Source organism: Apodemus sylvaticus, chromosome 1 (assembly GCF_947179515.1).
Source record: "Apodemus sylvaticus chromosome 1, mApoSyl1.1, whole genome shotgun sequence".
Lineage (NCBI taxonomy): Eukaryota > Metazoa > Chordata > Mammalia > Rodentia > Muridae > Apodemus > Apodemus sylvaticus.
In genome coordinates, this window is record NC_067472.1 from 133977765 (window position 1) to 134004732 (window position 26968).

Sequence of the window (26968 nt, forward strand, 5' to 3'; positions counted from 1 at the left end):
GGGTTCTGGAGGCTGCAAGTCTTCAGTGAAGACACTGGTAGATGTAGTGAGTAGCACTGCCTGTATCCTGTCCACAGTTGCTACCTTTGTTTTAGGTGAGGGTTGTTCTCCTATGATCTAACCACCTTCTACACCTTCCCAAGCCCCCCCCCTACAGTGTCCTTGACACTGGGAAGTAGGTTTTTATGTAAGAGTATGTCAGGGTTGGCGGCAGTGTCAGGGTACAAAACAAATTCCAGTATTGCCATGTTTCTAACACATGGTGATTAAAATGTAGACATAACTTAAGGACTAGAGCCTAAAAAGGGCAATGTTTTCCTTTTTTCCTTTAATCCACTTGTCTTGGTGAAAGTTCTAATTGCTGTGAAGAGGCACAATGTCCATGGCAACTCTTATAAAGGAAAGCATCTCATTGGGGCTTGCTTACAGTTTCAGAATTTAGTCCGTTGCCCTCATGGCAGGGGGCATGGTGGTTCATAGACAGACAGGGTGCTAGAGAGGTAGCTGAGAGTTCTATATCCAGCCTTGCAGGCAGCAAGAAGTGCCACTAGACCTGACTTGGGGTTTTGAAACCTCAAAGCCTACCTCCAGTGATACCCTTCCTCCGATAAGGCGCCATTTACTCCAACAAGACCACACCTCCTAATCCTTCCCAAGTAGTGCCACTCCCTGATGACCAAACTTTCAAGCATGTGTGCCTATGGGAGCCATTCTTTTCTTTTTCCCCTGATGCAGAAAGCAAGAGAAATTTTATTTAAGCCAGCATGCTGGGGTCACCCGCACATGGGGAGAGAATGACTATGCACAGCAGGCTGCGCGGACCTTTATACAGTCCTCAGGGCAGCCGCCATTAGGCACAATGTGATTGGCAGAACAGTGTTACCTTTAAACTAATTGGTTGTTAGGGAATGAGGTAGGTGGCCAATGGTCTTGGAATAACTCTGGCCCTCCCTTAGCCACAGGGACTTCCTTGAGGTCTGGGGAATGTAATTTAGCCTCTCCCTTCTGGGAGGGGGCAAGTGTTCTATGACCTTTCCAAAGTCCCTGAGCTGACCCTTTCATTCTCTCCTTTTCTTTGTGCATACTTCAATCCTGAAGCAATTGCTGGTGTTCTGATAGCTCGTATTCCTGGTTTCCTGTATTTAGTTCTTTGTATCTCTGCTTTAAAAGCATTAGCTGTATTGTACCTATGTGTTTCTTAACAATATCAACCAAGCAGTTCAAAATGTAGATGCCAAAGGTCAACAATAGCAGGAGAACAATTAAGGATCCTAATAGGGTGGATATGTAGGTGGTTAAACAAGGGTAGGAGTTATACCAAGACTCAAAAAAGGTAAGTTAAACCAAGACTCGAAAAAGGTGAAGGAGGCATCCTAACAGCAATGTCCTCTTTGTATTCTCATACTCTCATCCTATCCTTCTGACTCTTCTAGACTGTAGAAGTCATTGTCTTAGCGCTCAAAGAACTTGTCCATTGGTGAGAAAGGGAAGCTATGAGAGCATACAATGATTCACATCTAGGCTAGTCCTTGACTGTTGGCAAGACTGGGCAACGTTGATTCAACAGAAAACATCTCTTACAGGAGAGACTCTTGAATCTATTATATGAGACTGTGTCATCCTTGTCATAGTCTGGGGTAAGAATGTTCCAGGTGCGACAGCTAGTGATGGCAAATTGGGAACAGGTGTAACCTGATGGTAACCCAAGAAAAGTGTGAGTGTGGTTTGGTGGATGCTGAGGGCAAAGGCAGAAACACCTTTCTAGCCAGGGCACATAGTTAGACTTCTGTTCTAATTGCACAGGGATGTAAGTAGGGAATTAACAAGACTCTTTAATTGCAACTGGGGTGTGTGGGTGGTGGGGAGAGAGATGGCAGCTATGGAGTATCCCAGGTAAGGGAATAGTGGTGGCCAGAACACAGGTGATGGTGATGGAGCCAAAGAAGAGGAACATGCCAGGCTAAAAAGAGGTAGCAACAGTAGTAGTAGTAGTAGTAGTAGTAGTAGTAGTAGTAGTAGAGGTAGCAACAGTAGTAGTAGTAGTAGAGGTAGCAACAGTAGTAGTAGTAGTAGCAGCAGCAGTAGCAGTAGTAGTAGTAGTAATAGTAGCAGCAGTAGCAATAGTAGTAGAGGTAGCAACAGTAGTAGTAGTAGTAGTAATAGTAGTAGTAGTAGAGGTAGTAACAATAGTAGTTACAGCTAGTAGCTAGTAGTAGCAGCAACAGTAGCAGCAGCAGTAGTAGTAGTAGAGGTAGAGATAGCAGCAGTAGTAGTAGTAATAGTAGAAGTAGTAGTGGTAGTAGTAGTAGTAGTAGTAGTAGTAGTAGTAGTAGTAGCAACAGTAGTAGTAGCAGCAGCAGCAGCAACAGCAGCAGTAGTAGTAGTAGTAGTAGTTGTTGTAGATAATTGGCTGTGTGAAATGAGCAAAATGGAGAGTATAGAAGGGCCACCCAGTTAATATAGCCCTGCATCCTAAGTCCAATGAGACAGCGGTACAGGGTACTAGGAATTCTCACTGGGTGAGCACCCCTTCTTCCATTTCATCCTGGGAAGTTGCTAGATGTTTTGGGGTGTCTGAGAGTGACTGGCCAGAGCTTGCAAGTCGTGTAGCAATAGCTAGTATATGCCTCTGATCTCCATGGATAACCATGCTGCCCAGAGTCATTGCTAAATACAGAACCTGACCCAGGAGTGGGGCAGTTTTGAGGTTTGCATTTCTAAGAGGTTCATGGTATAGGTCACTACCAGAGAACTCCTGTAAAATAGCCAGGGCTGTTCACCTTGCATAGGCTCCTGCCACATGCAGGTACCCAGCAGCGACCTTTAGAGCAGTAGTTCTCAACCTTTCTAATGCTGCAACACTTTATTACAGTTGCTCAGGATGAGGTTACCCCCAACCAGTAAGATTTATTTTTGTTACTACTTCAAAATTTCACAATTTTGCTACGGTTATGAATCAAAATGTAAACATCTGATATGCAGGTGGCCTGGGGTGACCACTGTGAAAGGTCTTGAGCCATACGTTGAGACACAAGTTTTGTCATCTTAGAGGGTTGTTAGCCTGGAAGGACACTCAAGACTCCAGGTTGAACTCCTGGCTCTGGATCCACATGGACACCCATGGGGCTTGTAGCTTAGGTGCCTCCAGAGACACAAAAAAATTTGCTCTGTGAGAACTCAGAAGTCCCTGATCCTTTGTTGGTCCCCAGGGAATGGACTTCCCTGGCAATTATTTCAGAGCCTGTGGCAGTGCTAGCACAACTCTTCAAATCCAATCTCTAAAAGTACTTTTGAGAGGATCTGTTTTACATGAAAAAGAAGCCTTAAAAGCAGTATGGCCCCTGGGCATGTAGGCAGCAGTCTCGATTCCTGGGTACTTCTACGCTGTGTCATTAACACAACATATTTACTTGATGTTAGATAGGGAAAAGGATGTTGCCTCGCTAGAGATCCTAACGGTGTGATGATCAGTTTCGGCAGAGAGAGATCAGTTTGACTCCAAAGGCCTGTCTCTCTTTGTGGATCCATTCCTTAAGGAAACAATGAAAGGGCCGAGGGAGTGTCAAGTTTAATAGAAGCCTTTGTTGCAAGCATTGCTATAAGCGAAACCCATTATGAGGCTGGAGGTTCCAGGGGTGTTTGGAAATTAGTGTATTCCCTTGCCTAGGAGGCGCTAGTTCAACCATATTGATCATCCTGGGGCAGCACAGAATGTTTTAGTGAGGGAGGATTCCATATGGAAGTGCTTTGTAAATGGAAGTAGCATTTGATTACTGGGAGAAAATGGCTTCCAGTTACCATCTGGCTTCTCAGCCAATACCATTGATTCATGGCACTTCTAGTAGATTTTTTTTTTCATAACCTGGCCCATTTCAATTGCGGCTGAGAGATTGGAGCTCTTTTCTTTACATCCTCTCATCTGAACACTGAGGGTGATTGTGGCAAGTGCGCACCCAGCCTGCCTCTGTGTCGGCTGCCAAGCTTCCGAGTGCGGCGGCACGGTTTATCCCTGCAACCTGATCAAATTATCACGCACAGTGTTTTTGCATTTTTATGATGTTCCTCACTTCTAACAAATGTGAATCTTCCCTTTGGTGTCCACATAGATTCGTTCAGTAGTGTGAGGGGACATTGAGCTATCTCAGGCCAGCCTCAGTCCACAGGACCAATATCTGCTCTTGTTTCTAAGGAAGCTGTTAGATAGGACCGCTCACTCTTGAGTGTGGTTTGTTCCTCAGAGGAAGACAGAATTCTCCAATTCTCAGTGTTTGTTTCTATTCTGTAGTTGTCTACAGTGATAATTGGTTAAAAGGGGGAAAAAAAAACTAGAAAACATAACCAGTGGCAGTATAAGGGAGGCACTAGATCTTTAGATCATAGCCTGGCTCTGTAAGGCAGGGTCTTTTAGTGTTGATAGGAATATTTCCAGTGATGGCGTATGGGCCTCTTTCCCATGTTACTTAAAATAGCCTGTTCTGCCCTGGATGAGGACCCAATGATGACCCTGTAACAAAGCAGAGGAAACTTTAATCTCACAACAAGAATAAAAGGTCCACAGCCTAAGTGGGGCATGGAGGCTCAGGTCCGCAGCCTGAGCAGAGCATGGTGGCTTGTGTCTGTGATCCCGGGACAGGAGGAGTTTGAGGCAAACGTGAACTGTATAGTAATTTCCAGCACAGCTTGGTCTCTAGAGCGAGACCCCACTACACACTTAGATGCTTCCTGGCTCCGGGTTCAAGATCTGCCTCTGCTGCTTTCCAGCTGGGTAATCTTCATAAAGCTGGGTAGCTTCTCTGTTCTCAAGACTCCTCGAGAGAGGGAAACTAACTGCCTTCTAGGCCTCTGGACAGCTGTGGAAATTTGCAATAAAGCATGGTGTGGTTGTTTGACTGAGAGTCTCCAGGAGAAGCTTAATCATTTGAGTGCTTAGTCTCCAATAGAACCATTTGGGAAGGGGTAAGAAGGAGGATATGTACCACTAGGGACTGGGCCATGAGGCTTCTACAGCCAATGCCATTTCAGCTAGCTTTCTTTGTCTCCCGCTTGTGGGTCAGATATAAGCTCTCAGCTACCATTCCAGTGACGTGTCTGCCTGTCTGCTGCCGTGTCTCCCACCAGGTTACCCATAGTCTCACATTCTGAAACTTTTAGCCCCTAATAAGCTCTTCTATAAGTTCCTTTAGTTCTGGCGCCTCCCCACATTGAAGAGATGTGGCATCTCATCATTTGAAAAATGACTAATATAGGTGGTGGTAAATTCCTGCTCTGGTACCACTGTTTCTACAAATGGTTGCCTTTACAACAAAATCACAAAGAAGATGGCTGTTCCTACCACCTCTTTATCTGGCTTTTCAACATCTACGGATCAAAGCAGTAAATGAACGAATGGCTAGGACTTCCTTGCCCAGACTCTGTTGATTCTCAGAGCACTGCTATGTAAGCTACCCGGTGATGCTGGCACTGTCCTCTTGATAGTTTCCCTGGAACCTGGCGGTCCAGTGGGTTGGTTTGCCCCATGCATAAAGCTCGGGTGACCCTGCAGCCCGGGCTTTGGCACAACCTACAGAGGGTACCGTTAGAACTAGAGCGCCATTTAAGGGGAGCCGCTGCCACCTGTGCCTGCCGTGCAACAGCATTCTACTCCAGATGACTTTTTAGGAAGGGAACACTTATTCACGAGGTGTCCAAGTGTGTAGAGATGTGTGAAACCTGTGTCCATGAGGATTGGAGATAAAAGATGACTCAGAGTGGGAGGCATGGGGAAAGGTGGTTTGGAGGAAGGAGAAGAGGTACAGAGAGGGCTGGGGAGATGACTTAGTCCTAAAATACTTGCCGTGAAAACATGAGGACGTGAGTTCGATTCCCAGAACCATACTAAAATGAAGGTTGGGCCTGGAGAGATGGCTCCATGGTTTAGATTATTTAGTACTCCTATAGAACATCCCAGAACCCATGTAGTGGCTCACAACCTTCTAGTCCAGAGGATCTGAAACCCTCCTCTGGTCTTCGCAGGCACCTATAAGCTGGTGGTATAAAACATGTCTGCAGGTACATACTCGAACACATAACATACAAATAAATCTTTTTTAGAAGCTGATTTGGTGAGCATGTTTATGACTCCACCCCTGGGGAGGCGAGACCTGAAGGTCCCTGGGGCTTGCACTATTTGCACAATGAACTCCAAGCCAAAGGAACCTGTCAAGAAACAAAAAAGTATCTTCGTTAGGGTTTTTATTGCTGCGATAAAGACCATGACCTAAAGCAACCTAGAGAGGAAAGGGTTTATTTCATTTATAACTCTCAGGTCACACTCCATCACCGAGGAAAGTCAGGTCAGGGTAGAAACTTGAGGCAGGAATTGAAGCAGAAGCCATGGAGGAGTGCTACTCCCTAGCTGGTTCTTCCTGCCTTGCTCATCCTCTTCCATATAACTCAGGATGGCCTACCTGGGGTTGCCACTACCCATAGTGGGCTGGGTGCCAAATCAATGATAATGATGATGATGATGATGGGTACTGCCAAAGTGATGATAATGAAGATGATGATGGTAGTGGTGGGTACTGCCAAAATACTACTACTACTACTACGACGACTAATAACAACAACAACAACAACAACAACAACAGTAACAATGCCCCTTACAGGCTTGCCTATAGTATAGCCAATCTCAAGGAGTCATTTTCTCAATTAAGGTTCCTTTACTCAGATAACTCTAGCTTATGTCAAGTCTAAAAGGAACCCACCAGGGAAGGTCTGCCTGGTGGAACTAGCTCACTAGAGGTGGGCCTTTGGAAGTTATATCTGGCCTCTCCTGCAGTCCTGCTCTGCTTGCTGACAGGCTGCAATGTGGAGACCCTCTGCAGCCTGTTCCTACTGCCATGAATTCTCTCCATGCATTCTCTCTCTTCGAGCTCTACGGCCCTCTGACTCCATGAGCCTTCAACGAAACCTTAGGCTGTCCTTGTCAGATGGTTTACATCTCAACAATACAGAAATAATTATCACAATTCATGTAACAAAATGTAGCTGCCTACAACATACAGTTGGTGAGTTTTAGCAGATTTCAATCCTTATATGATCATCGTCACACTCTATTTTGAAGTGTTCTTGTAAAAACTGATTCTCAGTTGGATGTGGTGGTGCTGTCCTCCAATCCCAGCACCTTGAGACAGAGATGGAGGAAAGTTTGAGGCCATCTTAGACTATATAGTAAGATTCTGTCTCAGAAAAACAACCAAAAATTAATGAATGAGCCATCAAGTTGTTTCATGCCCAAATTCCTGTCAGTTCCTGTTCTAGCTAAACCCCTTACAGTGTACTTTCTTTTTCTAAATAAGTGAAATGTTTACTTATTTTTATTTTATGTTTATGAGTGTTTGCCTGTATGTTATGTGCACAGTGTGCATGCTGTACCTGAGTAGGCCAAAAGAGGGCACCAGATTCACAGAAACTCTAGTTACAAACAGCTGTCCTCTGCTGAGCCTTCCTCCTTTTGATATATATTAATCTTTTTCTGGATGTTCATATAAATGAAATGTATTTTTGAGGTTTATTTATGTTTCACATGTATCAATAGTTATTTAACTTCACTGCTGAATACTGTTGCTTCTATTGGAACTCTGAGAATATTGGTTTAGTAGATGACATTGCCACCAGACTTAGGGATGCAACCTATTTTGTTTCTCTGTGTGTGCTAATGGATATTTGAGTCGTTTCTGGCTGTGATGCATACTGCCACAATTTAGTTTTTTTGTGGGGTATGGGCTTTCATTGTTCTTCAGTAGAGCTCTAGGAGAGAGATTACTCCATTGTAAAATAAAGTTTAATATTTCAAGAAATTGCCCCACTACTTTCCAAAGAATCTGTAAGCATAGTGCCGTCACATTCCCACTAGCAGTATTTGAAGACTTGGTCTCTGTGTCTTTTTAAACAGACACTCTGGTGGGCGGGTAGTAATATGTCACCATGGTCTGATTGGCATTTCTCTAAGACTAATAGTGCTAAGCAGCCTTTCAGATGCTTATTAAACATGTGTACACCTTCTCTGATGAAATGTCTATTCAGATGGCACTTGCTGATTTTGAAAAACGAGCTGTCTGTCATCTTATCGTTGAGCTTAAGATGGGGAGGTAGCATTGTTCAAATCCTCTTTATCCTCACTGATTTTTTTGTCCGCTGTTTATGTCAGTTATTGAGTGTGCTGTTAACCTCTATAGCTATCATGACTCAATTTCTCCTTTCATTTTGTCAGACTCTTTTTTCCTGTGTTTTGGGGACCGTGATCAGTTTGATGGAAGTTGAGTTTCTGCCAGCCACGTTGTGATTTGTCTCATGCCTTTGTTTCTCTGTTCCCTTCTTTACTGGCCTCCTTTGTGTTAACTAGTTTCTTATTTATTTAACTCATTTTTCCCCCTGTGCCTCCTCAGAGAATTCTCGGAGTGACCACTTTTACAAATGCACACCTTCAGGGAGCACAGTCTCCTTCAGGGCTGTGCTAACTGAGTTCTTGTGAAATACAGAAACTTTGCCTCCAGCCTGATGCAATGCTCTCTCCTCCTGAGCGGTAGGATCGCTCGCTGTAGGTAGACCATGACACGTGGATAGACCGCGGACGCACTGCTGCTGTGTTATTCCATCATGTGGCTTTTTAAAATTAGTATTTAAAGGGAGAGCGGGAATACATAGACACAGCCTTTTGTATTGCGCACATGATAACTTTTACAGTGTTCTTTATTTCTTTAGAGGGGACACACATGCCACAGGATGTATATATCAGTCAGAGGGCCACTTGCTGGAGTCCACTCTTTCCTTCTTCCATGTGGATCCTGGGGATCAAAGTCAGGTTTACAAGCTTGGCTGCTGACTCCTTGATCTACTGAACCACCTCTTTAATGTTACTTCAGAGTCCATATTTGAATTTCTATAGGTGTTTTCCCCACTTCTACCCAAAGGAACTATTTTCGTATTCCTTGTGAGAAAGATCCAGCATTGAATTCTGTCTTTATAATTTTTGTTTGTTTTGTTTTGTTTTGTTTTGTTTTGTTTTGTTTTGTTTTGAGACACAGTTTCTCTGCGTAGCCTTGGCTGTCATGGAACTCACTCTGTAGATGGGGCTGGCCTTGAACTCATTCATTTGCTTGCCTCTGCTTCCCAAGTGCTGGGATTAGAAGTGTGAACCACTGCCACCTGGCTCACTCCGTTTTTTAAAATGTGGGTTCTGGGGATTAAATTTAGGATCCTCAGATTTTTTGTGTCAAACACTGTCCTGGGTAAGCTATTTCCATGGCCCAAATGGGGGGAGGGGGCAGGGGGCACTTTTCATTGGACACAGTGGTATTCTAGGGCTCTGGGGCTCTGGAGAGAGACTGACTCAGCACAAAAAAGCTCTGCCTGAGAATCCTGTGTTAAAATGAATGATTAGTGTGAGCTTTATTCCAAGATCTCTTGGAGGCTTATGCCTGTCCCCTCTACATGAAAGTCAAGGAACTGAGTTCATCCTGTTCTCCAGTAAAACAGAGCAGCCACCATACCAACTTTGAGTTCAAACGGTGGGGCTCTAGGCTGTGCTCTGCAAGGCTCAACTTGGCCTGGTGCCTAAATACCTGCAGGTGATGTCACAGCTCAGGCATAGAATGCAGAGAGCTCTGTTGATTGAGGCTGGTGGGGACCTGAAACCTGTTTCTCTAAGCTGGAAGGAAGAGCTATTGGGGGTGACTGAGGGGTCAGTGATGTGATTTACATATTGGAAGTAATTACACTTAGTGGTAGTTTTATTTTATTTGATTTTGAGTGGGAGGATCATAAACTATTGCACATTCTCTTAGAATTAATTAATTGGACATAAAATTCAAAGAGTATAAGGAATCATAAAAACTGTTGCCTCTGTTGTGGCTTAGGGCTGTTTAGGGGGAGGCAGGGAGAGAAAAAGGGCAAAAGAACCCACAGTATAGGGGAGAGGGAGAAATGGTCCAAGAAAGATGCAGATGGCAGAGTAGAGGGACAAAAGGGAGGAGGCAGAGATATGTTCTTAGAGAAGGAGAGGTCAGTGAAGCCTGTGTAAGACTGAGCAGGCAGAGACTGACACTCTCATTTGAGGTGATCTGGAAAATGCCACGCCAGGCTGTTTAAGACCAGGATTCAAAGAGTGAAGTCATAAGTGAGGGACCTGGGAGACCTGTGGTGGCTCAGGGTCCTACTGTGGGGTTGGGGGTGGGGCATGCTGAAGACCAGGCCTGCCTATAGTTACCATGCCTACTGGGGTCCTGGTGTTTTGTTCAACAGCTTTGAGGAGGGACCATTGTTCACAAACTAGAAAAGGAGTCTTGAGGCTTGTCTTACCCAGACTGACCAAGTCAACGTGAAGCCCTTAAAATGTTGCATATGTCCCAACATAAGAAGACATGTTCTAAAGGGGTGTGGTTGTGCATACTAATCTCAGCCTTCAAGAGGCTGAGGTTTGGCAGCAAGAGCGTGTTTCCGAAGAGAAAAGACATACCCTTGGCATGACAGATAAGAGATTAAATTTACCTTGAGATCATTCTCATGGGTTTATAAAAAAAATGAAGTTTGGTTAGAACACTTCTGATAATAACAGGAAAGCTTAGTAAACTTGTTACTATTGATGTGTTTGCATCCGCCTGAGGCCACAGTGTCTCAAAAGCTTCTCTGTCTAATTCGTTCTCTGCCTTTTAAGGAAGACTGATTTGAAAATTATGCCCAGTTATCCCTTGAGCCCAATTTGTGCACAGTCATCTCGAAGCAGACATAAAGCAGCCTTGCCAAATGTCTCCTTCACCTGGCCCAGCTGTGGGTCATGCGGTTGGACCAAGAGCAAGAGGCTGGGACCCTGGTGTCCTGGGCGGCCTGGCTGTGCAGACCCGTGTCCCCAGACTTCAGAAGCGAGTGTATTTTGCACACCACATCCCCAGTGCACTGAACTTCCTACCACAAGGCATGACTGTTAGGATGAGAGACAGAATAGCATCCTGGGCTTTCTTCAGCTGAGATCAGTGTTACAGTTTTTATCACAGAAACTGAATACTGGCTTTGGAGAGCAGAGAATATTCCCCTTAGTTCAGAAAGAGATGTCTTAGGAAGGACAGACAAGAAACTTATTTTCAACTCATTTGCATGGGATTAAAAAATATTAAACAAACCCCCAAACCTTTACAAACTGGCATTGAAGTGTCTAGAAATGGGTTTTTTTTGGCATTTGTAACTACAGTGTTACATAAATTTATTATGAATGGGAAGTATTTATTTATCAGCTCAAGATATAATGTGCAGAACCAAGATTTGGGCAGTCTACAAAGGGGTATGGACCAAATCTGGCCCTCTGCCTGTTTTTTGTTAGTAAAGTTTTATTGGAACTCAGCCATGTCCACTTGTGTACAGGTTGCCATGGATGCTGTATTGGGCTACAGTGGCAGATGCCAGTGTTACTATGGAGACCACATGGCCTAGGAGCCTAAAATATTTACCATCTCACTCTTTTCAGAGTAAGTGTGTCAAATTCTTTCCAGGAACCCTGGAGAGAGGCAGCCACATTACTTTGTCCTGACCACATCAAGGTTGACACCCCTTGTGCTGTTGTTAGAATCTGCTTGCTGATGTGGGCCCTTTACCCCATGTTTCCAGGCTTTTGAATCTGAGCTTGGTGTCACCTCCACGCTGATGTCCTTTTTTTTTTTTTTTTAATGACATATCAGCAATGAGCAAGTGGAGATCATTTCTCACCAAGACTGTTTGAGTAGCTGACCAGGTGGTCTCCCTCATTCCATGCTGTATAGAATGCCATGCCATTTCTAAAGGATGACTTCTGCTCAAGAACCTCCCTTCCCCCATTGATCTCAAACCCAGATCCACAGTCGTGTTGCCTTCAAGGCTGCTTTGTCTCTGATGACTCCATTCAGTACCAAATCATATGTTATTTCCTCTTGTCCCAAGACAGCCAGAACTCTCCACCTGCTGTATCTTCTTTGTGTCAGTGATCTTTGCTTTTGAAATAGGGCAGCAACTCCTACCACTTCATGTCTTTATCATCATCATGATCATGATCATCATCATCATCATCATTATTATTATTAAATATATTTATTTTATGTATGTGAGTATACTGTCACTCTCTTCAGACACACCAGAGGAGGGCTTTGGATCCTATTACAGGTGGCTGTGAGCCATCATGGTTGTGGTTGTGGGTGGTTGTGGTTGCTGGGAATTGAACTCAGGACCTCTGGAAGAGCAGTCAGTGCTCTTAACCACTGAGCCATCTCTCCAGCCTCCACTTAATGTCTTTTAGAATCTAGTTCACTCTTCTTGTGTCTTGTGTCTACTCACTGTGTTGTCATTCCCTTGATTGCTCTGCCGCTCTGTCGTGGTGCTGTAGCCTATGTTGTCACTAAACGGTTTCATTCTGTCATGTGTGCATTGTGTCTTAATCACAGCCATACTTCTTGAGTTGCCCACTCAGCAGGCACTGGAGGTTGTGGAATCAGATTAAACTGAAGAAAGCAAGCAAATCATGTATGCCAGTGTTGAGAACATTTCGTTAATATATACCTACTGAGTGCTGGCTACAGAACCCCAGTGGTGCTCACAAGACCATGCTGTTATACCCATTGCTAAGGCTTGGAAATGGCCTCTGGTAGATCCGCTTGACAAGCAGCTGTCAAAGCTAGACTGAAGTCAGGCATGAGAGTAGAGGCCCGTGATCCTAGCACTAAGGATGATGAGGTAGGAGATCCCAAGTTTATAGCCAGCTTGGGCTACAGAATGACTTCATGGTCAACCCAGAATAGATATATCCATCTCCTGACAAGACCTTCAAATCAGGAGTTTCATTCTGACCTCCAGGTTCTCCCACTACAAAGCTACAGGAATAGACTAAGTTGCAAATGGTATCCAATACCCTAAGCACACATATGTCATAGGTAAACATACAACAGCCTCTACCTTCTTGGGTGTTAGAATCATCACCTTTATGACAGAGGCCTTGGGAGCAGGAACTGTTATTTGCAGAGATTCCCAGTTGCTAGTGACAGCCCCATCACCCAAGCCAGAATGAAAATGTGGGCTTATCTCTTAGAAGATTGAAGTCTTCCACCACAGCCCTGAGAACCTGGATTCTTGATGAAGAGTCCATGGCAGCTTCCCACGGGCCACTTCTTTAGAGAATGAGGGAAGATTCAGACACGCCTGCCCATAGGCCACCATGTCCTACAGTACTGACATCAACATGAATCACCATCCTCCCTTTGGGCACACATGTGTATGCATGTATGCATGTATACCAGTGCATCTGTGCATGTGGGGGACGGGGCAGAGGTGTGGTTGTCAGGGATCGATCTCAGGTATACTTCCTCAGAAGCCATCTCGCCTGCCTTTTGAGACAGGGTCCCTTCACTGGGTCCTGGGCCTCACTAGGCGCTTACTGGCCAGGGAACTCAAGGGTACCACCTTCCCAGCACTGGGATTCCAAGCGTGCGCCATCATGTCCAGCTTGGTACATAGTTGTAGGAGATTGAATGTGGGTTCTCCTGCTTGGTGAGCAAGCACTTCACTGAGTCGTTGCCCAGCTCTGGGAACTGTTATTAACAAGAGTTCATGAGATTCTGAAATGTAGATCTCCCCCTTTCTCCTTCTTGTCCTCTCTAACTCATTCCTTTCCTCCTGCTCTCTCTACTCCCCACCCCACCCCCTTTTCTCCTCCGCCTAGTTAATGTAGACAAAGCCTGGTAGATCCTGCACACTTCTCACACTAACTTCATTTGCACTTGGCCTAGAGTAAGGACGCTTCCTCCTGGAATCCCTGTCCCTTTGTCTCTGTCTCTAATTATCCAGCTGTTTCTTTAGCGCTCTTCACCCATTAAGTAAAGGCAGCCGTTGTTCCCATCAGTGCTCAGCTTCCCTCTATGCTGGATTAGTCTCTGCCACATTTAAAAAAAAAAGCCACAAGTGGCTTTTATGGTCTCATGCATACTTAATTAGTCCATCTTCTGAAAACTGTGCTTTAAATGAGAGAAGACATTAGCCTCCGATCTAATTGATCCACAAAGTACCATTTCAGAGTGGCTGCAGTAATGTTAACTGCTGGTCTAGATGAGTATCGCTGGGGCCCCGCAACAGGCTGCGAGGAGGAAGGAAAGATCCTGCATTGAGACAGGACAGGAGCCCCGGGCATGATCTAGCTCTAGAGCAACTGTTTGTGTCTTGTCTACAGCAGTCGTGATCCCCATCTCCTTTCCCAGCATCACGAATGCACATATTGTGAGGTAGTTTATGATGGAGCATGTTTGCTGAGCTGGAGCTCTCCGCGGGGTTCCAGGGTCCAGATATGTTGTCTCTTGTGTCTGTCCTTAGCCCTCGTGGCAGAATAAGATGAGACGTCGTCACTTCAGCCCTCCCTCTACTGTGGAACCATCCAGCACCATGGTGGAGGATGCCACCTGCGGATCTACCTGTTGAGGTTTACATCTTAAATGCTCCCAAGGCCGGGTGCTAAAGGCTTCACGGCAGCCTGTGGTGGCGTTGGGAGGCAGACAGCCTTCCCAAGTTAGTGTCTAGTGAAAGGACCCAGCATTAGGGTGATCCCTCGGGGGATCGAGGATCCTCCGCTTCTTCCTTCCTTTTGCTTTTTACTTCCGGGCCTTTGTGGAGTAGCAGCTTGGCCTTTTTATTGCACTGTGTGGTGACCACCATCTTATTACTCTGCCTGTCCATAGATTTGAAACAACGAAGCCGAGTGACTGTGGATGAAACTTCAAATCAAACCCAAGTCAAATCTTCCTGTATATTGTTTGTCTTGGGCATTTTGTCACAGCAGTGGGTTGTGAAGCCATCGTCAGACTGTTCTGCTCCTGGTGTCTGTCAGTGCCTGGAGCTGTTGACCAGGCTAGTTCCAGATCTCTTCTCATCCAGCCCTCCTTGGTCATCTTTCCAGGCTCAGCCTGTTGATCTCCACCTCCCAGGCCGTTAGACCTCCCCAGTTACTCCCACACACCACATCACCTGTTTAAAGACAGAGCGTTCCATCTAGAGCGTTCCGTCTAGGGCGTTCCGTCTAGGGTGTTCCGTCTAGGGCGTTCCGTCTAGGGTGTTCCATCAAGGCACAGGCTTTTGTACTAGTGGAAAGAAGTGAATAATTGAAGCCTTTCTTTTCCCTTGCCCAGGGCTTTCAGAAAGCACATCTTTGGGAGCATTTTAGAGCCCTTGTAACCACGCCAGGTCCTGTTTATCTTCTGTTCTCAACAACTGCAATCTGTTATTTGCAGAAAGGAGCTGGCCCCAGCGAGTTGTGGGTTGCCCTTGGCTGGAAAGCACAATGGAGTTGGACCCTGACTGGGAACCTTGCTGATCAAGTGTGTGACAGATGCTCCGAAGCTGCTCTGTGGGGCTGGCCAGTGGCATGGCACTGAAGGAAAGATCTCCATGATGTTCCACTGCCTCAGCAGCCTGCCTCTCACCTTCCCTCTGGTCAGCTAGGGATCAGATTCAAAAACTACCCATGGGCCTTGGCTGAGTCATGAATGCTATGGGAGCCCAGGTGTTTACCATGTGTTTCTGCACTTCTGACCAGGGCTGAGATCCTCTGGGCTAAAGGAACAGTGACCTGAGCACACTGTTCTTTTGATAGTAAGGGCACACAGAGGCACCCTCTCATCATCATTATCACAGATGTCTGGATATATGCTTGGATCCCAGCAGATGGGACGGGATTGGAAGGTTGTGGATGATTGGGTGTTTATAGCACATCCCTGTGTCTGATCTTAGAGGAAGGCTAGCTCTCTGGGACTCTCCTCCCTGCGCTTTAACAGTCTGAAGATCTAGTGCCATCTGCCTGAACTAAAGCCTCTCCCATGTTTCTTGTCTGTCTTTCTGTGCTGATGAGGGTTCTTGCATATACAGCCCCCAGCTTCCTTATGGGCCTGTCTGTTTGGCCCTCTGGCATTCATTTCTTCATTCTTCCCATACTTGGTGTGATACTGAGGCTTTTCAAGTCTGGATGCTCCCAGTGAACCAGAGAGAGATACCAGAATGTTCATAAGGACTGCAGCTTGTCCTTTCCCGGCACCCCCTCGTGCATGGTTTAGGTTTATCCTGGTCCCAGATCTCACTGTCAATTCACAGTAAGCAAGCTAAAGCACAGAGTGACTTGCTTACCTGGAGTCAGGAGGGACCCATGTAGTCTGGCCACAGACACCTGTACTTAACTGCCTCTCTGATCTATCACACCCTGGAATGGAAGGCTTCTCTGGCCAGTAAATTTGCACTGTTGCCGGTGTTCATATCCATCACAGTAGGGCTGTTAGGATTCCTATTTCCCAGACTCAAAGCTGAGGGAAGGTAATTGAGTTGGCTAGGGTCACCACAGATTAAGGGGTAGCAGGATTCACCTCTGCTTTCTCTCAGGTGTGCCTGCTTTCCCACCACCGCATGGTGTGAATCGTCTCCATTGTTCACAGTGGTGTTCCTGGCTTGTTGTGACCTGGGTCAGTTCTCTCCTTCATCAGGAACTCATGCTTTCCTTGTTCATAGCGTTGCTTCAAGTATTCTTCCCTGCCTGGTGAGGGCAAAATCATCTGCCAGATCTCTCTTAACAGGGACAGCTGTCCTCCTGTGATACAGGTCATGGTACCCACAAACAGCAGAGTACTCCATCTTCCCTCTAATGAGCCTTTTAATAGCATATCGCCCCTTGAATTTATGTTTTAGTCATGTCTGTGTGTACCTACCTGCCAGGTGGCCTTTTAAGACCAGGTGTCCTCATTTTTTCTGTCCATTTTATTCAGGTCATTGCCAGACAAATAGCATATGTTTAGTAAATATTGTTAAACAAACACAGGCAGGCAGGAATACAAAAGAGAGGGGAAATATAAAAATATCCCATAAAACTATCCCAGCAGAGCTACAGTGCTTGCAACAGTTCAGAGGGATTTTGGTTATTTTGTTTTTTGTTTGTTTGTTTGTTTGTTTTATTAGCTAGCCTTTAGGGAAACCTATGTCACTTAGAAACTTCCTGAAGGAAATGGTGCTAAATATATTCGCACCACAAGGCCTGTTTGTGTCAGTCTGTGATCCCAGCTATAGGAAGCTGAAGGAGGAGGCTCAACCAGCTTCAAGACTTACCTAGCCTATAAGTACAAAGACCACCTGGCCTACAGAGAGTGGGTTCAAGGTCACCATGGCCAACTTAATAAAATTCTACCTCAAAAAGTGAAAAGGATTCTGGGAATGCAGCTCAGTGGTGATTAGCATGAGGAGGGCCTGGGGAAGAGTGGATGGGGTACTCATGAATAAGTCAAACATTCTACTGAGCTATTCTAGTTGGTCTGCTTTGTCACTTAGGTGTTTTGGGCTGGTAAAAAGAGACTCGGTTCCAATGCTCTTTAGCATCCACAGGCTTCATATATACCATGCATTTGGAAAGGTCACATGGACTTTGGGATTTACTCCTGACCACTTCTTAGGTCTCCTCTATGGAGATACATGGGACCCTTGAAGATGGAGGCAGATACTGGCAAAAATCATCTTTACTACTAAGAAAGTACATCCTTCCATTGAATTAGGGTTATCAAATGAAGGAAATGCTTGTCTGATTCATTGGGTTTCTACCTGCCTTTTGCATCTGGTGCCACCTCACCAGGCAGGTGGGAGGGTCCAGGAAGGGCAGAGGATTGTCCCCTTGCATACCTCCTAAGATAGACTTTGAATTTTCCTTTTGCCACCCCCAGGTGAGCGTGTTGACCACCCTGGAACGCCGGTTCAACCTTCAGAGCGCCGATGTGGGTGTGATCGCCAGCAGCTTTGAGATCGGCAACCTGGCGCTGATTCTCTTCGTAAGTTACTTCGGAGCACGTGGGCACCGACCGCGCCTCATCGGCTGTGGTGGAATCGTCATGGCGTTGGGCGCACTGCTCTCGGCACTGCCTGAATTCCTCACCCACCAGTACAAGTATGAGGCTGGCGAGATTCGGTGGGGAGCAGAAGGCCGTGATGTCTGTGCCACCAATGGGTCCAGCAGTGATGAGGGGCCTGACCCGGACCTAATCTGCCGTAACCGGACAGCCACGAACATGATGTACTTGCTGCTCATTGGGGCTCAGGTGCTCCTGGGCATCGGTGCTACCCCCGTGCAGCCCCTGGGGGTCTCCTACATCGACGACCACGTGCGGAGGAAGGACTCCTCGCTCTACATAGGTAGGCACTGCCCCTGCTGCCTGGGTTGGTGTAGTGGTGCAAAGTTGGACCCTGTTTTGCTGGAGCACTGGTTTACAGAACTAGCTAACGGTCTCTAGGGTTGGATCCCTAGAAAGACTCACATGCCTGATGTAGGAGTAGTGCACCTAGATCATTTTTGAAAATCTTTCCAAGGGATGCTCAGATGCTGCCTGCATCTTACCAGATGCAAACCTTGCAGAGGGGAAGATCTGGTTTGGAGGGGTTTGAGGTTAATCTATTTTGTGTGTATGGGTGCTGTGGTGAAGGGGTATTTGAGATGCTCTAGTGTTTACCAAGGTTTATTTGGGGTCTTCATTTAGGAGACCCCCAACTTTGAAGACTCAAAACTGCCTTTTGGTTTTGTTGTTGTTTGCTTTTTGTTTTGCTTCCTTTTGTTGTGGTTTTGTTTTTTGTTTTGGATTTTAAAAGATAATTAATTTCACTGTCAGCATTTGTTATAATTCAAAGTTGATGACTTCTGGTGATGTTTCAACTAGCAACCTGCCCAGGAACTGGGTATTAGGAAGAAATGAAGAATGTGCAAACTCTAAAGAACTATTTTCTGCTGAAGTAGGTACTGATATTTTATACCACAAAGATGCAAGAGCCCTAATGTCTAAAGTGTCAGGAAACAGCTAATCGTCAATTTGCTTATGTGACAAGCGGTGTCCTTGACCAAATGCTGGTGGATCGCTGTGTGGTCACTTACCAAGCATCTCTAGCCCTGACTTACTAAATATAAATTTAGTTTTCTTACTGTCCTTTTGTCTCTCCAAGTTCAAAATACACAAAGTGGCAGTTGCATCTTATGACAGTGTAAGTGAGATGGTGCACGGACTTCCTTTACTTTGGCCTTTTACTTGGCCACTCCCTTAGTTCGATCCCAATGAAGACATCTCCCACCACTGAATTCGACTGCCATGTGTCTTGGAGTATACAGCTAATTATGTAGGCTTAAGCTAAAATACAATTTGAATCAAACTTGGCATAAGCTTCCTATCGAGCAAGCCTCTACTTTACACAGCCCGAGCTTTCTGAGATAGGATGTCTGGGAGCACATAGCCACCCAGAGGCCTGCCACAAAGCTTTGATTGAACAAGTGTATCTTAGATTGATGTATGGCCTTTCTGTAGGAGGAGACTATGACCCCTTCCCTGTCCAAGGCAAACCCAGTTAGGACATCTTTGTGTCACAGGGCATAGAACTGTTGAAGCAAAGATGCACAGTCAAGGTTGGTCCCTTTCTCCATATGGTTAAGGCTTGGGTAGTACCTGGAGGGGGCGGGGTTCCACTGAGGTGGCAAGTATGATGATTTTTTTTTTTATTTTTTTGCTGCTGTTAAACAGCAGGTTGATAAGTTGATATCCATAACTATAGCTTGAGGATGCTTGGGATCATAGTTTTCTGGTAACAGTACTGGATCACATCACCAGGAAGGAAATGGCCAATGAAAAGCTGAGTTTGTTTCGGAACAGTAAATTGAAGTATGATTTCTATGCTAAGGGGGTAATTTGGGTTTTGTGGAGATGGGAGTTAGACCCAAGGCTTGTAGGATGGCACAGGGCGGGGTATTTATTTAATTTTCTGATCTAGCCCATGAGATTTGCAGTTAGCTTTTGGTAGAAAGGCTGTTTCAGGGCATTCATCTGAGACCAGACCTGTTGCCAGCTGCCTGCACAGTCGGTCAGCAGATGTGTGCTAGCCACACACCCATGGCCAGGTTATAGATTCTCACGTGCAGGCAAAAGTGAAAGAGTTCAGTTCAGGTCCCTCCAGCATTTCCCACTAAAACAATTCCTTCCTCTGACTCTCTTGGCTGAACTCTCGCCGAGCTCCTGGAGTCCTTCATGGAATCCGCTCACAAGGCTAGCCCTGTTCTGAAGCCAGTCCTTTCTAGAGTGAGGAGGGAGTTGAGGGAACGCATTACCATGGGACAAAACCAGATGAATGGTGGCTGCGCTCTGCTGCCAGCCTTTTCAGTGCATTTCAGTACAGCAGCATGTGGCACTCGGCCTCCTAGGATGACTGGGGAATGACCTGCGGGTGGCGCGTGGCACTTTTTGTTCCCACAGGGACCAAATGGGCAGGGATGTGGGGAAAACCCATTTGTGCATTCCAGAGGTCCAAGAGTCGACCCTTTAGGAGTCCAGTCATGCCTTAGCTCCATGGCGTGACCATCCATCAGCCTAGTTTTCTTAGCTGTCCTTTTGTCTCTGCAAGTTCAAAATACACCAAGTGGCACTCGCGTCTTATGACAGTGTAAGTGACATGGTGCACGGACTTCCTTTACTTTGGCCTTTTACTTGTTCGCTCCCTTAGTTCTTGCCTTCTTTTTCTAAGAAGGGAAAAGGTAGAATGAGAATGTTTTTTTGTTTTATGGTTTTTTGGGTTTTTGTTTGTTTTGTTTTGTTTTTTTTAGTTATGGGTTTTTTTTTTTTTTTTAACAGCTTGGAAGTGTGTTAACACATTTACTATTGGCCATTTTGGAGATACATTAAAAAAACAAAAAAGAGTAATGAGCAAATAGTTATTCCTGGCCCTATAGTATATATAATTCTAGTCTCTTTTTCTGCATTAATATGCTTTTCAGCAAAAACCAAACAAATGTGCTTATAATAAACAAGACTTTGTAATTTCATTTCTCTTAATATTTTATGAGCTTTTCACCATGTTACTAAATATTCTTCTATGGCTCTGGCTGCATACAAAATCATCCCTTGTGAGCATGCACCACCGTATTGGTGATATTGTCTATTGCTGGAAAGGACCTTTCAGAGTCTCTGCTGTGATACAGGAAGCCCATGAGTAAACCGAAGGTTAAAGTGCTTTACAGAAGTCGTTGACCTGGCTGTGGCGGGGCTGTGGGTGTGAGAGTGCCGCCTGTTCCAGGTATGCCCCAGGTCTGTTTGGAAGGCAGTGGGTGGGTGGGTGGTGGGGGCGAGGGGGGGGTGTTTCAGGCTCAAGCAGGAGTCAAGGATTTCCACCAGAGAACTTGAAACCTTTGGAAAACACCAAGAACCTTGAGGCGGCAGAGACGGGACTCTGCCTGAAGTCCATGAAGAGGGGTACTGCTGGTGTGAATAGTGGGGGTCAAAACCAGAATAGGTGCTTGGGGGTAGGATGGACACCGGTGGGCACTGCTCATACTCACGTCAAGGTTCTGGAAAGAGATGTACTGCCCACTGTTGTTGTGTATAAAGGTGAAGCAAGATCAGAGCCCCGGTCCCTCAGCACATGGCGGACTCTGCCTTCTACTCCAGCACTGTCGACTATGCAAACTGTCTTTCTATTATCATCAGCTGTAGCCATCAGCGCCATCAGGAAGTTTGCCTCATACTGCGCTGGAGCTCCCCTTCTTTATAACTTCCTCTGACCCTTTCTTATTGTGCAATCTGGGCCCAACAGACAGGTTTCTGCCTGTCCCCTCCACAGTCTTTCTATAGTATTATGACTCCCTTGAGCACCAGCCTTGTCAGGATGGAAGGGATGCTTACAGCCTAAGGCTTCCTTTGTTAATGGGTTCATCCTCAAGTCTTTTCCCAACAAGAGATGCCAAGGCCTGGAAGGCTGGACCTGTCATAAAACAAATTCAAATAAACGGAGGGCTTAGAGCATGGGGGCCATTGTACATCAGGTTGCTGGGAAGAACACCCTGCACTGGGAGATTATGATGGTTTGTATATGCTTGGCCCAAAGAGTGGCACTATTAGAAGGTGTGGTCCTTTTGGAGTAGGTGTGTCACTGTGGGTGTGGACTTTAAGAACCTCACCCTAGCTGCATGGGAGTCAGTATTCCACTAGCAGCTTTCAAATGGAGATGTAGGACTCTCAGTTCCTCCTGCACTGTGCTTGCCTGGATGCTGCCATGCTCCCACCTTGATAATGGACTGAACCTCTGAACCTGTAAGCCAGCCCCAATTAAATGTGTCTTTGTAAGAGTTGCCTTGGTCATGGTGTCTGTTCCTAGCAGTAAAACCTAAGAGAGAGAAAAGAACCCCAGAAAAACAGTTTATTTTCCAATTCTAGAGAGGTTCAAGGTCAAGGCATAGGCAAAGTCGGTATTTCCTGAAGCCTCTCTCTGTAGCTCACAAAAGGCTATGGACTCGTTGGCTGGCTGTCCCTCTAGGGTCACAGCCCCAAGATCGCTTCTGTAAGCCAAACCTCCATCTAAACATGAGCAATTTAATTGGATTAAGGCCCATTTACAGGGGGTCATTTAACCTCAAAGGCCTCTCCAAAGGCCCTATACAACTAATTACTTAAGAATGTTAATTTTTTTCAAATAATTTTTAAGTTTGTAATAAGGATAGAACCAGAAATCATTGCAAACTATAGAGAAGCCTTCCATCCAGTTGTCCTTGACAGTAACATTGCACATAATGAAAGCTCAGTCAGCAAGGAGCTTGCATTGTAATAATGAAGACCCAAGTTTGATCTTTAGACCTCATACTTTGAAAAAACCCTGGCTTGGCGACATGTGCTTGTAATTCTAGTGCTAGGGAGGTAGAGACAGGAAGCCAGTGGTTTTCTGCCCAGCCAGCCTTAATTACTTGCCAAACTCCAGACCACTGGCGAGAGAATTCTCAAAATCAAAGGTTGCTTGTGCCGGGGACTGACACTCATGGCTGTCCTCTGTCTTTTTACACACACACACACACACATACACACACACACATGGACCCATATACAGAGACATGCACACACATACACACGCACATGCACGCACACACACAGGGAGTTGCGGCTCAGTGGTAGACTGCTTGATAGCATGCATAAGGCCTGGAGTTTGACCCCGAGTGCCATTAAACAAAGCAAACAGCAGGAGCATTCTCTACCCACAAAGGAGGAAGTTAGCATTGGCCAACACATGGAGTCCATTTAAGTTCCCCCTATTTGCCATGCAGTCATTCATTTGTTGGGGAAACGGGATGTATGCCTAATTTTCCCATGTGTGTGATCTAGGTTTCATGATACAGATTGGGATCAAAGTGAAATCAGATCATTTTGAATAACGTACGTGTGTTTAGCAGATTCGTGCACAATATTAATACTCAAAGTGGAAGACACAGGCAGAAGGATGTCTTCTGAGCATGGCTGTTTTGGAAGGAATGGGATCCTGTTAGAGGAAAGTGTTTGTCTGGGGGCATCTTGAAGAGGAGCTATGGGAGGAACAGAGACCCTAGCAGTGTGCTTGATTGCACAGGACAGTTGCTCTGAGCCTTGTGACGTATCTATTAGACCCTAGTGCCATATCTATCAGATCTGATGTATCATGTTCCCTTCGTTATCATTTAGATTGAAAGTGAGATCAGCCCTCTGTTTTAGCTAATGACGCAAAGAGAATTGTTCTCAGATTTCACCTGCCAAGTGTTAGTTCAGTACAAAGGTCACAAGCGTAACAGCCAACCACCCAAAGAGAACCACACTTCTTTTTAGAGCCCTGGGAGCAAAGAGTTATTTTGCTTCTGATGAGGTTTTTTTATTATTATTATTATTTTAACTTGACACTGGGTAAAATGTGTTCTAATTCTCCAAAGAGTGTGGGTCGGGTATGGATCAAATACACCATGACTGCAACTCCTTTAAAAGAAATAATTGAAAAGCTGTTTCTCCTGGGAGCAAGCGTGGCTCATTATATTCTTGCAACTTCATTGGTATTGAAGTTTCTCTCATTAATTTCTTTTTTTCTGAACTAAATGGCACTGGAAGTGGTCAGCTTGCTTTGGCCATGCTCCAGTCCCTCATCCCAGCTGCTGGTGATCGGCCATTGCAGTGTGTTTCGGCATAGTGTTAAGCAATCCACCCAAAGTCTGTATATGGGGCTTCCAGAGTGCCTGCGATGGTAGCTGGTTCTCATTCCTTTCTAAATGCTTATATTTCACATTCGGTGGCTTAGGACATCCTGGCTGTGCTCAGCACCTTGGCTACCATGAGCATTCTGAGTTAGGCTTCTTGTAGTCATTTCAAGATTTGAATCCTGGTTCTTCTGGGGACCTCCCTCCTGTAGACTGGCTGGGTTTCCCATTGCTGTGAGCTCATCACCCTACCAGTATGATGGGGTTTGGTAGGCTCCCTGTTCCTAAGCAACAAGTATTGTGTATCTTCAGGGGAGGGCAGAATCAATAAGCCTTCCTTGATCATCTTTTTAGAGTCCCCATTTACAAATCTAGAAACAGGAGCATAGATGAGTGGCAGGTTTATCTCACCGAGGACAGGTCATTGGACAAGAGTCCTTGTGTCGTGATTGTCAGTAGCAGGTATGATTCATGAGAATAGAAACTTTTTCAGTCTTGAGGTAAACCACTAGAGCCCTTACCAAAAGGTTTTGCCTACATGTATGTCTGTTCACAGCCTGTGTGCCTTGTTCCTGGAGCGGTCAGAAGTGGGCATCCAATTCCCTGGAACACAACTTATAGGCAGTGGTGATCCACTGTGTAGGTGCTGGAAATCGAACTCTAGTTTTCTGCAAGAACAGGCAGTGCTCTAAACTTCCGAACCATCTCTCTAGCCCCCCTCAGAGCTGCTGATTTTTTAAGAGGAACTAAAGATGCTTGTTTTCAAGCAGACTGCTTTGCTGACTCATTGAAATCCCTCAGCCTTTGATTAAATAATGGACACAACAACTTGAGGTAACAATGGTTGGTTTTAGCTCATGGTTTGAGAGGACAAAGTCTGTTGTGATCCAAGGGCACGGTGGTGGGTGGTAGATGTGTACTGCTTGAACTCCTCACTTCTTGCTAAAACAGGAAGTCTAAACAGAACGGGAAGTGGGCCTGGGCCATAAAACCTCAAGGCCTGTCTCCCCAGAAACCTACTTCTACAAGCTAAGCCCTTCTTCCTTAAGGTTTCACAACTTCCCCAAACAGTGCCGCTTGTCTTAGGGAGGTGTTTCATACTCAAAGCAAAACAGTGAATCAACACTGTTAACTTGTGTAGGACTTCCTGGCAGGGATGAGGGAGACTGCTTATAGGCTTTAGTGTTACTGGTCCTGTTGTGTCACGCCTAATGCCTTGTAACAGTAAGAAAGATGAGCCATCGACATAAAGTCATGAATAAAGTAGTCCTACACTTCCCTAAAGGAGTCATTGGAATGCAAAAGAAATACAATCTGGATTGGTTGGGGCACACATGTCTACTGTGGGAATGACTGAATGACTTTATCTTTACAAAGAGACATTGAGATGTGGCATTGAAGTGGGTGATAGAGAGGACAGAAGACTGGAGTGGCCCAGAAGGGCATGAGGAGGTACAGATTCTTACAAAAGCAGTTTCCTTCCACCAGAATATCGAAGACTGGCTTTCACTGCAGCCCAGTTAGCTGCACCTGGCTGATGAAGACAGGCCTATTATCTTTCCTTAATGGTAGCACAAGTATTGTTCCCATATAAAAGTTGTTTTTTTTTTTAAGATCTCCCTCCATAGCAGGTGTGCTTTCCCATCTAGTTTATTTCTAGACTATTTGCTTTTTCTAAGAGCAATCTTGACTTTCTTTGTGTTTCTTCTCACCCCTCAGAAGCATTCTGTAAGAACTGATGGTGTGAAGGGCTTACTGTGTGGAAAGTCATGCTGTTTAGTGGTGCTGACCCTGTGACATGGGTTAACCACCCTTCATTGCTAAGGCATATTGGAAGAATAGTGTTGACACTTGCTGGAGCCTGTCTGCCCATCATCTCGTTCTCACACTGAGGGATAACCTTCCCTACCCCAGGTGGTTTCTGTGAGCTGTAGGAATGACCATGTGGTCTAGGGATAGTCAATTATCACAAAGAGAAAAGCTATGGTCTACAGTCATTGGCCCAAGGAGTAGGTCAGTCAGAATCTAGTCTGGATTCAGACAAACACCAGTCTCCTCTTTCTAGAACATTCTAGGTAAGAACCCAGAATGCACAAGGAGTCCAATGTCCATTTTGGCTGCCACAGGCAGAAAAGAGGACAGCAGCAAAGAGAGTCACCCTGGAGAATCTGAGGGGGGGGGGTATCCTGAAGCTTGCTGTTCTTGAAGCGAATGTCCAGCCCCTAAAATCCTTCTTATTTGGTTAATGTAAATTATCATTCTCAGCTCTTGCAGTTAGAGGCAAGATCCAACCTCTTTTAGGCCCAGACACCACGGTTACGTCACGTAGGACTTGAGTTGCATTGCTTTCCTCTTGAGAGTCAACCAGGTACCTTGAAAGATGAATATTAAGGTTAGTGTTATCAATGCTGAGACCATATGCCAGAATAAACCAACTTACTGAAGGAAGGTTGTCTCTTGCCTTAGAGATTTTAGTTCATAGCCTTTGGCCCTAGGTTCCAGCCCATGATGAAACAGGACATAGAAAGAGGAGGCTCTTTACACCATAGAGGGCAAGGAGCAGAGAGTGAAACAGGAACAAGAGAATAGCCTTCAGCTACACAGCCCCAGCGACCTTCTTGGTCCAGCTCAGCCTCACTGTCTAATGTTCAGGATTTCCCCTGGTCAAGCTTCATCTACTAGGGACTACGTTCTGAACATGAGCCTAGACATGACCCTTCATATTCAAACCACAGCTAATGCTAAGCTCATGGGATGCAGATGGCCTCTGAAGGAAGTGCTGGCTTTCTCACAGCACCAAGGTATGCATCATTATACCCTGCAGAGTCCTGACTCAACACATAAAAGAATCGGTGCTGGGCTGAAGGTTTTGACTTAGTGCTTTATTTTATTATCTTGTAGTCATTTAAGTTGCAGGTCAGGGACCAGAAGTCAAGAGGAATGCCCCACCCCTTGTCT

At 45.5% G+C, this 26968-nt stretch overlaps 1 protein-coding gene across 3 annotated transcripts in view; it reads left to right on the forward strand.

The window, feature by feature from the left end:
- The window catches only part of Slco3a1 (solute carrier organic anion transporter family member 3A1), a 283145-nt gene that overhangs the window by 38454 nt on the left and 217723 nt on the right, over positions 1–26968 (forward strand). For all 3 annotated transcript variants that reach the window (XM_052160589.1, XM_052160597.1, XM_052160605.1), the window contains exon 2: positions 17730–18195. In XM_052160589.1, coding sequence (XP_052016549.1) covers positions 17730–18195 — 466 coding nt within the window. The remainder of the gene's footprint in view (positions 1–17729; positions 18196–26968) is intronic.